Here is a 12467-nt window from a genome sequence, read left to right on the forward strand (position 1 = left end):
AGCTTTGAATGCATACTATGAGATAAACCTCTTCCTAGCCATTTTATAGATTATCAACTCTGTTAGTCCTCTTACCAATTCTGAGGCAGGTAGTCACATTATTTCCACTTAACAGAGGAATAAGTAGAAGTGCAAAGTTTAAGAAACTTGCCCAATATCCTATCATATTTTAGTGAAGCTAGACCTCAAATCTGAGCACACCATGGTTTAGAAACTCTACTTTATACTGGGATATAAAGTTCAGTGGTCAAGAGTGCTAGATATGATCTCCGGTAGCACAAACAAAACAAAACAAAAAGAAACACTGCTGTTACATATCTGATTTTAAATATACAAAAAATGTTTCAATCTGAAGCACAAAATAATCAATTAGCACAGCTGTACCTTTGCTATACTATTTTAGAATACTATCACAGGTGAATTAGCAGCACCTGACCCTTTTTTGTTTTGAGGCAGTGTCTTACTATAACACAGGCAAACTCATGCTCCTACTGCCTCCATCTCCTCATTACTGGGATCCTACTACTGTCTCTGCCATGAAAAAATGTAGAAAACTAGGCTGGAGACATGGCTCAAGTAGTAGAGAGCCAACCCAATGAGGTAGCCAAGTGAGCACAAGATCCTGAGTGCAAATTGCAGAATTGCAAAAGATTTTTTTTTTTTTTTTTGGCCAGGCCTGGGGCCTGGGTACTGTCTCTGAGCTTCTTTTGCTCAAGACTAGCACTCTACCACTTGAGCCAGTGTCACTTCCAGCTTTTTCTGTTTATGTGGTACTGAGGAATCAAACCAGGGCTTCATGCATGCAAGGCAAGCACTCTACCACTAAGCCACATTCCCAGCCCACAAAAGAAATTTTAAAGTGCATTTTAAATAAGAAGTACTAAATAACTAGTATTCAGTGACAATTATGGTTTAGTCATTTTTTTATAAACTTTTTAAAAATTAAAAAAAATTATTTCGTGTTTTACATGTGTTAAGCAAGGGTTTTATCACTGAGCTATAACCCCAGCCCTAAACCTTATTACAGTCTGATACTGGTATTATTGATTTCACTTGCTAATAAACTGCTGTTCAAAGAGGTTAAAGAACTTGGCCCTAGTCACAGAGCTTGTCAATGGTGAATTACAAGCTGGCCTGTCTGATTACATAGCTTTCTCTACAAATGTGGAATGTGTTCTCCAATACTGTCTTGTGCTACAGAGAGTAGCATCTAGCTGTGTGAAACACCTTGACTGGGGATAAGAGGGGTATACACTAATCAGTATCTCTTTATGGTAAGCAGCCTATGAGTTTACATAATCTGAAGCCTCTCCTTTCCATATTTTCATATCTTCTACTAAACTGTACTGTAGACTCTGTCCATGGAGAGGGATTCCATGAATTCCTTTGAAGTACATTTAAAAAATATTATTTGTGCTGGGTGCCGGTGGCTCATGCCTGTAATCCTAGCTACTCAGGAGGCTGAGATCTGAGGGTCGCAGTTTAAAGCCAGCCTGGGCAGTGAAGGCCGTAAAACTCTTATCTCTAATAAACTACCAGAAAACTGGAAGTAGCACTGTGGCTCAAGTGGTAAAGCGCCAGCCTTGAGCTGAAGAGCTGAGGGACAGCGCCCAGACCCAGAATTCAAGCCCCATGACCAACAACAACAACAAAAATTGTACCTTTGTGTCTTATTTGCATTAGATGTTTGAAGGAACTTTGTAGCCCCTGAATATTTAACCACTATTAGAGCTGCACTGGACACAGTCACTAGTAGCAGGTGGCTATTTAAATGTAAATTTAATTAAAAAAATGCAACCCCCTGGTTATATGCATTATAAGCGTTCAAAAGAAATGTGAATCATGGCCACCGTGCTGAACACTGAAAATAAGTCACTTTCATCATTGTAGAACATTTTACTGGGCAGTACTGTTCTAGGAACTTAAAAACTGAAATTACTGCCAGGCTCATGCCTCAGGGCTCAGGCGGCTGAGATCTGAGGATTGCAGTTCAAAGCCAACCTGGGCAAAAGTCCATGGGACTCTTATCTCCAACTACTCAGCAAAAAGCAGGAAGTGAAGGTGTAGCTCATGCAGTAGACAGTCAGCCTTGAGTGAAAATAGCCAAGTGAGAGGCCCTGAGTTCAAGCCCAGAACTGGCACCACAAACAACAAAAACAGACAAACAAAATCTCATTTGAATTTGTCAAAAAAGAGAGTCACAACTGAAAAGGAGCCAGAAACTGCTTCTACGTTTTCTTGGTATAGATTATTAAGGGTGAGGAATAAATTCATAGACACATTAACTCCTCTAGGTCTGTCTTACCTTCCCCTTCTTCTTTGATGGACTTTGGTTGAGAGACCGCAAAGCACTGCATAGTTTCATATTTCTGGTGTGCTTCCTGGTTATCATGACCTTCCTCTTCTGAATCAGGTAAAGGTTTTACCAGCATCCGACAGTTGAAGGTATGGCTGTTCCGCCTGGGAGGTTCTCCAGACCAAGATCCCCCGTTCACTACCAAAGCAAGAGTTATGCATCATTACAAGGAAACCACAACAGATTCAGCCGCTAAACTACCAAAAAATAGGATCACTTTACTTTTATAAGTGCTTGATTCTTTTCTAAATACTTTGATAATCTAGAAGGGAAGAAATTCTCAAGTAAACATTTTAACAACTTGGGAACCTCCTTGGAATTTTCAAAACACTTATATTCCTTTCTACCCCATTTTTCTTCAAGACAATGTCTTGATTTCTTATTATTAAATGTCACAGTTTCTATTTTTGAGTTTTCCTGTGATTTCTCAGAAGCTTAGTTTTATGTGCTACCTACTACCCTATACCTAGTGAATGATATCAACTGTTAAATACATCCAAGTTTTTTGAGCACTTGGACTTCTATAGTCAGGAGTAGAGGTCCTTTCATTAGTGATGGGGCCTTACTATTTAGCTCCATTCCAACCATCGCAACTGATCTTGCACCTTCCCCAGCTTAAACGTCCTGCATCCCAATGCACATCATTGCTCCTGCTGCTACCACACCTAAAATATCAGGGTGATCCTAACTCCCTCTAAGGAGCTTGTATTCCAAGAGCTTCTATAATAAACACTTTACTAACTACTCAGGTACCTACTGCTTCCTCTCCTCTTTTTTCTTTTTCTTTGGTGGGGGCGGTGGTGGTGGTGGTGGTACTAAGGTTTAAACACAAGGCCTCTCACTTGTTAGGCAGATGCTTAACCTTTTACAATATGCCTCTAGCCCTCATACTGCCTTGTCTTACAGATCTTTCTATAGAAACTTTCCTGTATAGGCTGTAAGTTAGCTGCTTCTGAAGTACTCCCATGCAATCTCTCTTAATGGCTCCAGGCATAGTTAGTTCTTTAACAATACTGAAATGTCCCTAAAGATGCAATGTTAACGTGATTTACTTCTTTACAGATGCAAAACTCCATACACCTTCTATTTTAGTATAAAAATGTATATATCAATTTAAAAATTAACTTAAGAAAGAGATATTGAGCCAGGTGCTATAATCCTTGCTACTCAGGAGGCTGAGATCTGAGGATCCTAGTTCAAAGCCAGCCTGAGGAGGAAAGTCTATGAGACTTGTATCTCAAATTAACGACAAAAAAAGGGGAAAAGAAGCCAGAAGTAGAGCGGTGGCTCCAGTGGTAGAGTGCTAACCTTGAGCAAAAAAGTTCAAAGATAGCAGCCAGACCCTGAAGTTAAGCCCAGGACTGGCACAAACAAACAAACAAAAAACAGAAAAAAAAGGAAAGAGATATTTAACTAAAGCAGGGCATTATGGAAAACAATGATTAATTTGGGGGGAGGGTATTACCATGTTTACGGATCAGATAAGAAATTAGATATACAAAAGCATGTTCAACTTGTAGAATACCTGCATTTAGTATCAATCCTAACTTTTACTTTGGTTTTCTTTTGCCATTCCCTGTACTTTATTAAAAAAAAAAAATTAGGTCCAGTACAAAAACAAAAAAAGAAGATAAAAATCAGCAACCAAAAGAAGAGCAAGAATGCCCGTGGAAGTCGCTAGTCAATGAGCACTGTAGACAATAGTTATTATGGTAATGGGCTGGGAAGGTGGCTCAGTGGTAGAGCGCTTGCCTTGCATGCATGAGGCACTGGGTTCGATTCCTTAGTACCACATAACCAAAAAGAAAAAAGTCGGAAGTGGCGCTGTGGCTCAGGTGGTAGAGCGCTAGCCTTGAGCTGAAGAGCTGAGGGACACAGAGTTCAGGCCTCACGACTGGACCCAAAAACAAAAACAAAAACAAAAAACTACTGCTAAGTCCCTGGCTTCTAGGCTGTTGAGGGATTAAAAAAGCTCTAGACAGAAAACAGTAAACCTCAAGTTAAAATTACAGAAGGACCTACAACCAGCCTGCTACATTTTCCTAGACATCTGATACTCTTGTTTCATTACCATCACTTGTAAAAGCTCATTCACGTCATGGAAATTATATAAAGCAATTAGTGGAAAAAGGAAGAAGAGTTCTTATTAATTTGAATTAATACTAAGGTGAAAGTAAAAAAGAATGGCAATGAGTTCTTTTGAGAAGTGAATTAATAAGTATAGGTCCTTTGAGAAAGTCATGAAATCACCGAAGAGATCTGAAAATATACATTACTTGAAATAAGAGATTCACTTTCTTCTTCATTTATTAAAGAATATAATAAAGGAATCCCACTCTAGTATTCCTAAATTGTGTATTAATGTTGCAGTTGCTTTGAACAAAGGGTTATCCTGTCAAGGAAAAGCTAGCCATAATGGAATTTGAAAAGGATTGTTCCTATGTACCTTGATGACAATAAGACCTGCTAATATAAACGGTTTTAAGAAAAAGAATAGAAACACTTGACAATTCAGACCTGACCTTATTCTGTACTAAAATATGCACTCCTTTTATCTGTGAAGATGTTCTTAGCATCATCAGTTTAAGTGAGAATATTTAAAAAGAAGCACTGACTAAGTGGGAATCGCAGTGCTCTGAGGCAGCAACTAATGTGGGCCCATGCTGTGAACCTCACCACAGAAGGTGGCCCTTAATCATCACACACACTTCTGGGCAGTATCTCCAAAGCAAGCTGAAGAAGTCAGGGAATCTGAGCCATGGTGAGTGGGCTATGGAGGCAGTGTTTGTGATGGAAAGAACCCATTGGGGCTGCAGGGCTGATGTGCTGGAAGCTCTCTCGATGCCACTTGTTCCTGTAGAATTTTGTATACACACATCATACTCGTTTTCACCAGTAGGACTCAAAACGAGCTGAATCTCACTTCTAATGACCTACTTTTCAGGTGGACAAATTCCAGGTGGCTAGTATTGGGTAGGGCAAGGTGAGACAATTTGTTACCTTCTTTCTCTCTTTCTCTCTTGTTTTTGGTGGTACTGGGGTTTGAACTCAGGGCCATTTTAGCCATTCCTTCTGCCCTATTACCTTATTTAAAAACAAAAAAAACAAAACAAATAAACAAAACCTCTGAAAATCGTTGTCATGAGTACTTGTCATATGAATAATTTTCATGTACTTTATATAGGATCAAAAGGATCATTCAATTCAAGATCAGTATCCAAAGACATCCTTCTTTTCATGACTTCTAATCTTAAATACTTAACTGCCTCTAAATCCTACCCAGTCCCTCGAATTCCCAACTAACAAAAATACTGACCTATTTTACCCATTCCAACCAAAACAATCTATGTGAACAGTATGGGGAAGGGACGTGGGGGACAGAGGCCCAGCAGACAGCAGAATGTCATTCACCTATAGACTTTGGCAGCAGGTTTTTGACAAATTCAGTGTGGTCCCCAACGTGCAGGATGCTGTATACGCTTTTGTTCATCAGCTCTTCTTGGTTATACCTTAGATATTGTGTCACATTCTCTGAAACAAACACCACATTGCCTTCCAGATTCACCACAAAGAAGAACCCATCAAGGGCCTAGAAAAAAGACAAATGGTTATTTACATATTATATGCAATTTTTAAGAAGAGAAGGATCAGTCCCTTCAAGGGAAACAATTCATACATGGATAGAAAAAAGATCTCTCTAGCCACTTTACAAGTTTTGGAAAACAGAAATGATTCTATCTTAGATTAAGCTAAGTGATAAACACCAAATTTATCAAGTTATAACTACTACCAAATAAAAGTGATTAAGCATCATTTCTCTGTATTTTAAAAATGAAAATGAACTACTCCACAAGACTCAGCACAACTTTGATGTTACTAACCCAATACACAGTCCTTTGTTTCATAGTTTTTCACATTATACAATAGGAGTAAGAGATCAATGAGACTTTTTCCCCCTCAGATTAAAAACAATGACCAAAGACCCTCCCTCCCTCATTTTAACACTTGTAAAGTTGCCAGGGTTTAGGTGAAAGAATTTCAGATCATCTCAGACCCTGAGAGTAACATTAGGTCTTTATTATTTGGCAGGTTCAGAGAAGGTTCTGGACAGGGTCTGTGATATGGCAATGTAGTTTCTGACATGGGAAACTCATATGAACTTCAGTATTTCTAGTGAGTATTTTCCAGATGAAGATGTGGGTTCCCAAATTACCAAAGTATCAGTAGCATGCTTCTTATATGGCTTCAAAGTCCCATTCTTTGTGTCATCTCAATCCAGATTAGGAAAAAGAGATGAAGAATCGAAGATCACTCAGAAAGTAAAGGTAAACTAACAACAACAATAAGAACAGTAATAATAATATAGCTATTGGGAATGTTTACTGTGCCTTACACACAGCTGTCATTATAATATTTTCAACTCTCAAAGCAATGTTTTCATTTTTCCTCATTTACAGAAGAGGCAACTGGGCTCAAAATAGTAAATGACGGCTTAACTAGTCAGTGGTAGAACTGGAATTGGAATCCAGATAGACCTGACTCTAGAGATCATGCTTTCAGGTACCAAGGAGCTGGTTATTTTCTTACAGTATCTATTCCAAGTCCATTTTCCACCGAGTTTGCACTGACAATGAAAAGTCTGGTGGTTCACTGGGTTTTTCCTAGTTATATTAACTCCTCTTTCCCTTTTGACCCATAGAGCTATGTTTTATGGGTCAGGTACATGATCAGGACTAGAAAAAGTTTGAGACCAATCAGGGCCAAAGGGTCTAGTCAGTTTATGCTACTTAAGTTTCTCCACAATACATGCTTTATTTAACATAAATGTTAAACATTTATGTTAAAACATTCCCATATAACAGTAGACATGGATGCAGCCTAAAGTGTTTACTATCTCCTTAGTTTGCTTTTTCTATAAGCTATTATTTTACAAGACTCCTGCTTGGTGAGTCATCTTTGATATCTTCTGTTTTTAATTCTATTCCAAAGCTGAATGTTCTCTCAATCTAGAAGTGACCATAAGGTAACCAGTTTGAAGCTCCTTTTTTTTTTTTTTTTTTTTGGTGCTGGTCCTGGGACTTCAAGTGGAACCTAGGTACTGTCTCTGGGCTTTTCTGCTCAAGGCTAGTGTTTTACCCCTTGAGCCACAGCTCCACTTCTAGCTTTTTAGTGATTAATTGAAGGTAAGAGTCTCTTGGCTTTTCTGTCCAGATTGGCTTTGAACCATGATCCTTAGATCTCAGCCACCTGAGCTGCTAAAATTACAGGAATGAGCCACTGGTATCAGGCATTCTTTCTTTTTAAAAATTTAAGTCTAACATTACTTGGCTTTCTGTTTTTCTTAAATATTCTGTCATGTGCAGTCATTAGTATAAAACATACTTAGGGCAAAGCAAAACTACCATTATATTGGCCTACTACAGTAGGCTGCCAGGAAACCTGTACAGTTTTGTGCATTGGTACTAGCAGAGAACAGGAAGGTAGTCAGGTGATTAGTTATGTGCCAAGCATCCCTTCTAAACTCACTGTTTTAGCTGCACATTCAACAAGGGTTTTCATAATTATGTTACTTCTCATTCACTTTTGAGAGTGCACATTGCTTCTATTATTTTGTACCATGATAAAAAGACTAATTTGTGGCCTGATAAAACTGAAAGATGGAAGTGGTTCATCTCATAAAACTGTTTTTTCAATAGCTCACTACGATATGGTCTGATGAAAAAAAAGCTGACATTTGGTTCTGTTGCCTAGAAACCACTATGCTATGATGCAAGCATGAGTGTGCAGACAGGCCTCAAGACAGCTCTATGGGAACATGTTTTCTCTGTTTAAATAATGACATGTAAACAGGAGTAAAATGTAAATTCAAGTCCTAAGTCCCTGATTCATTCAAGTACTTTCTAATATATTTAGCACTAATGTCCTACACATGTACTTGGCTCAACGCACTGAATTCTCAAATAATTTTGAAATAGCAAAAATGTTGGCTTCATTTTATTTAATCAGGTCCCCGGACAGCTAGCAATCAGTTTGTGCAATTAATGAACTTGTTCTCAAATGGCTTGAGTTGCAGAATGACATTACACTAAAGCTCCTTTTTAAGTTTCTTTTTAGATGCCTTAAGTCTTCCTAGGATTTCCCACTGTATTCCCCTGACCGCCTCCCCAGACACAGTAAATAAACATGATGTGTGGAAATTTCCCAATTGTAACAATTTAAATTCCAATAATTTTCAAATCAATTTCTTGTTTGTAGTTCAAAAGTTTTCCAAAAGAAATTACCTACTTTCTTTCATGTAATTCCTATCATCTACCTGGTTACAGTTTTCATTATCTGCTTCTAAGAAACAAGTGCAAGTAGCATTCTCTGGCCTTCTACTGCCTGAATGGGTAGGGAAAATCAGGTTAAACATGTTTCTGTTTTTTCCCTGGAAATGGTGGTTGACTGCTTTCAAGCCAGTGATTCAAGAGAAGATAAACAAGGCTCAACACAGGGTCATTGAAAGCCTCTTGGCCAGCAGGTCCAGCCTCAGGGAACAAATTTTGTTATTTCTTAAGTACAAATACTGGGTCAGATGATCTTTAATCTTTCCTGTCTCTTCCCTACCTTCTGCCCTCAATTATACAGATTTTCATAGAATTAGATGTTCTAAAAATAAAAATCATCTATGAACCAACTGAAAAAAGAGACAGTAAGATTGGAAGAGTTCTGGCTGTTTTAAAATCCTAATTTCACATATATGTGAGGCTGCTGCAGCAAGCGAATTGATTCATAATGACAATGCTGCTGCTCCTGGCGATGCAGTACTTTTCAGCCTCAGCCTATCATCAGCAGAGTAAATTATCCTGAGAACTGACATAATTTATGTCTTGGGTTCTGCAGTTCCTTGTTATATATTCACTGACATTTTTTTCCCTCTCATCTTACTATAGCCCACATCTTGAATTTTAATTTTAAATCAGGTACAGCAAAGCTCTTTGAATTTTGTACAAGTTAGTAAGAAAGGAAAGCTGGTGCTACAAATCTCAACAGTAGATGGTCATCTAACTTCTCAAAGTTAATACAGAGGCAGTTAAAGCCAACTACCAACTATTCTTTATCTTAAATGTTCATTCTGTCTCTTATTTCAACTTTATTTTTGAGATTAACCAGCACATTTGAAGACGTACACATAAAAAGCATAATGCTCCTTTTAGGTTCTTGAGTTCTAATCTATTTATACAGGTTTAGGTACATGGTACACATAAAACGTATGACTGGGGAATATTCAAATTAAAATATGTCATAGAACGTAATTGACCTGCAAAATGTTTTCCAAAAGTGGGTACTTGCCAGGCATCTGTGGTTCGCATCTGCAAACCTATCTATGAAGAAGGTTGAGATCTAAGTATCAAGGTTTAAAGCTACCCAAACAGGAATATCTGTGACATTCTTTTCTCCAATTAGCCACCAAAACAAGCCACAGTGGAGCTGTGCCTCAAGTGGTAGAGAAAAACCAAATCAAAACAAAGCAACAACAACAACAAAAAGAGTGCTCAAGTGGCAATTTAAACTAGTTAATCTAATTCTGTGTTGTTAATTTCAAACCTAATACTAGAAGAGCCAGGACATAGGTATTTACATATACACATATTAGTAAGCTGAAGCTCTGTAGTACTTAGTGTAGATTCTTCTCTAATTAATTCACCTGAAATTAAATCTAATCAAGTGAAGATCAATAAAATTTAAATTACAGAAACAAATGAGGAAAGTGTTACCTCCAGCATCATAGGCCCCAGAGCATCCTTGTCAATGACACCCTGCCCTGTAGATGACACGTCTGACTTCTGAACTTCATCTATGTTGGCAGCTGCTGCTTTCTCTGCAACAAACATAAGAGTGAATTAAATGGTACTATTTCAAGGGCAGAGTGACACAGAAATATTCTTATTGTAATGATTTATAAAATCTCTAGTGGGATCAGATGTGGCTATAAGAGAGTTGGATTACTCTCCCACCATGTCTAAACACAGAGAGGGCTGGCAGCAGTAGCCAGGCATTAACTTTTCACCTCTAGAACCTGTGGCTCGGATCCCCTTTCAGGCTGAAGAGAAAATGAGTTTAGAGGTTTTGTGCTAGTCTTGGCAGGCATCTCCCCCCGCCCCCCCAGATTATGAAACCACTATATACTATGGCACAATTAGTTTCTACTCAAGAGATTCTGTAAACTAGGATAAAGGAAGGGTTGGTCTGTTGCTCTCAATGTAAGAGCATTAGCAGGGATATAGCTGCACATATCTGGAGAAGAAATAGTGTCCTAACCACCTATAGCTGTTCCTACATGATATTCTAGGAGGTCTGCCTTGACTCTTACTATTCCACTCCTGCTCACACTGACATTTTAGACATGGTCCCTAACTTGTTGAAAAGGCTTAATGATTTAAAGTTGAGGGAAGGTACCTAACTGGTGAGGTACTCAGAGAAGACCAATAGCTATGATCTGATCTGCTACAGAGGTGTATCATAATGCTCCAGGACTGAAACTCAAGGGTCATGAGACATCCCACAAGGATGAGATATTTAGTGAAAAAGCTCATGGAAGAGATTCATATCTATCTATCTATCTATCTATCTATCTATCTATCTATCTATCTATCTATCTATCTATCCATCCATCCATATATATATATATATATATATATATATATATATATATATATATATATATATATATATATATATATATAGCTATTTCAAGAGCACCACAAAAGGTTAAAGTGTAACATACCTATCAACAACCCTCTAGAAAACAACACAGAAACCATGTGCCAATTATTTGTAACTGAATAAATTATACCTTTTTTTACACCACATGTGAACATTGTATAGTAAACCTACTGTATTCACAGATTATTACACACAGTTTTGACCACTTGTGGTAAAAAACACAATTATTTTTTTAAAAAAAATCAAAAGAAATTTCAAAGTAATTTTTTTGGGTCAGGCACCAGTGGTTCATGCTTATAATTCTAGCTGCTCAGGAGGCTGAGATCTGAGGATCGTGGTTCAAAGCCAGCTGGGACAGGAAGGCCATGAGACTCATCTCCAATTAACCACCAAAAAAACTGAAAGTGGAGCTGTGGCTCAAGTGGCAGAGCACTAGCCTTAAGCGAAAAGCTCAAGGACAGTGTGTAGGCCCTGAGTTCAAGCCCCAGGACAACACAAAATTTGTTTAATCCCCTAATGCCTCAGTATGAAGCTTGGCTAATATAGTGCTCAGTCAGTCCTATGTATTGTTAGCCATGTTTAAATCACTGCACGATCTCTTTGCCCTGCATTTTGTGAAAATCTACCTCCCCCAAAGCAAACATTACTCAAGAACCAAGGTTAAAATGAATATATCTAGTCTAAAGGATAGAGTGCAAATTATGTTTTTTGGAAGATGGCATGGCAGAAGTAGGGCAGTGTTATGGGGAAAAATGAATCATGTGGCTGACGTACAGTACTGAACTCTGCATGCTGATCATTGTTTCCGCCATGACAGTCTCCTTGGAACCACATACACACAAGATAACAAGAGTGTACTATGATTAAATGCAAAAAAAAATACAACATACAACTCACACAATCAATTTGTTCCCATGACTCTGGTTTTAAAAAAAAAAGGTTTCACACAGTATTTAAAAAAATCTATAAAGACTGATTTCTGGAACCTAGAGAATTAAGGAATTATGCAGGTCCACCAAATTTTGCCAGTCTCATGATGGTAAGCTTCTGTGATGTATATTTATCACTGGAAGAAGAAGATGGCATGTTTAGTTCATACCCAAGCCTTGCCATTTGGTACAAGTGCGGCTCACAGCAAGTCACTTTTAAAGCTTCAGTTTCCTTCCGTGCAGTGTATATCATACACTTAGTCAAGAATAAATGAAATAAAACTGGGCACTGTGGCTCTCACTTATAACCATAGCTCCCTATGAGGCTGGGATCTGAGAATTGTGGTTAGAAGCCATCCCCAGCCAACAAACCCATGAGATTTATCTCCACTTAACCAGCAAAAAAGGCACAAATAAAGTGTAGTTTGTCAAGATTAGAACACCAGTTCCAAGCAAAAAAGCTGAAGGAATGATGG

The 12467-nt window shown here is 38.2% G+C and overlaps 1 protein-coding gene across 11 annotated transcripts in view; it reads right to left on the reverse strand.

Annotated features, from left to right (window-relative positions):
• Positions 1–12467, reverse strand: part of Ncoa2 (nuclear receptor coactivator 2) — a 255599-nt gene that overhangs the window by 46652 nt on the left and 196480 nt on the right. For 9 of the 11 annotated variants that reach the window (XM_069990904.1, XM_069990905.1, XM_069990897.1 and 6 more), the window contains 4 exons: positions 10114–10217; positions 5768–5945; positions 5357–5440; positions 2306–2494 (listed from right to left, as the gene is read on the reverse strand). In XM_069990904.1, the coding sequence (XP_069847005.1) occupies positions 2306–2494; positions 5357–5440; positions 5768–5945; positions 10114–10217 (555 nt within the window). The remainder of the gene's footprint in view (positions 1–2305; positions 2495–5356; positions 5441–5767; positions 5946–10113; positions 10218–12467) is intronic. The other 2 variants (XM_069990908.1, XM_069990907.1) reach the window with 1 other exon arrangement.

The sequence above is a fragment of the Dipodomys merriami genome, unplaced genomic scaffold (assembly GCF_024711535.1).
Source record: "Dipodomys merriami isolate MVZ:Mamm:240054 unplaced genomic scaffold, mDipMer1.0.p SCAF_4, whole genome shotgun sequence".
Classification (NCBI taxonomy): domain Eukaryota; kingdom Metazoa; phylum Chordata; class Mammalia; order Rodentia; family Heteromyidae; genus Dipodomys; species Dipodomys merriami.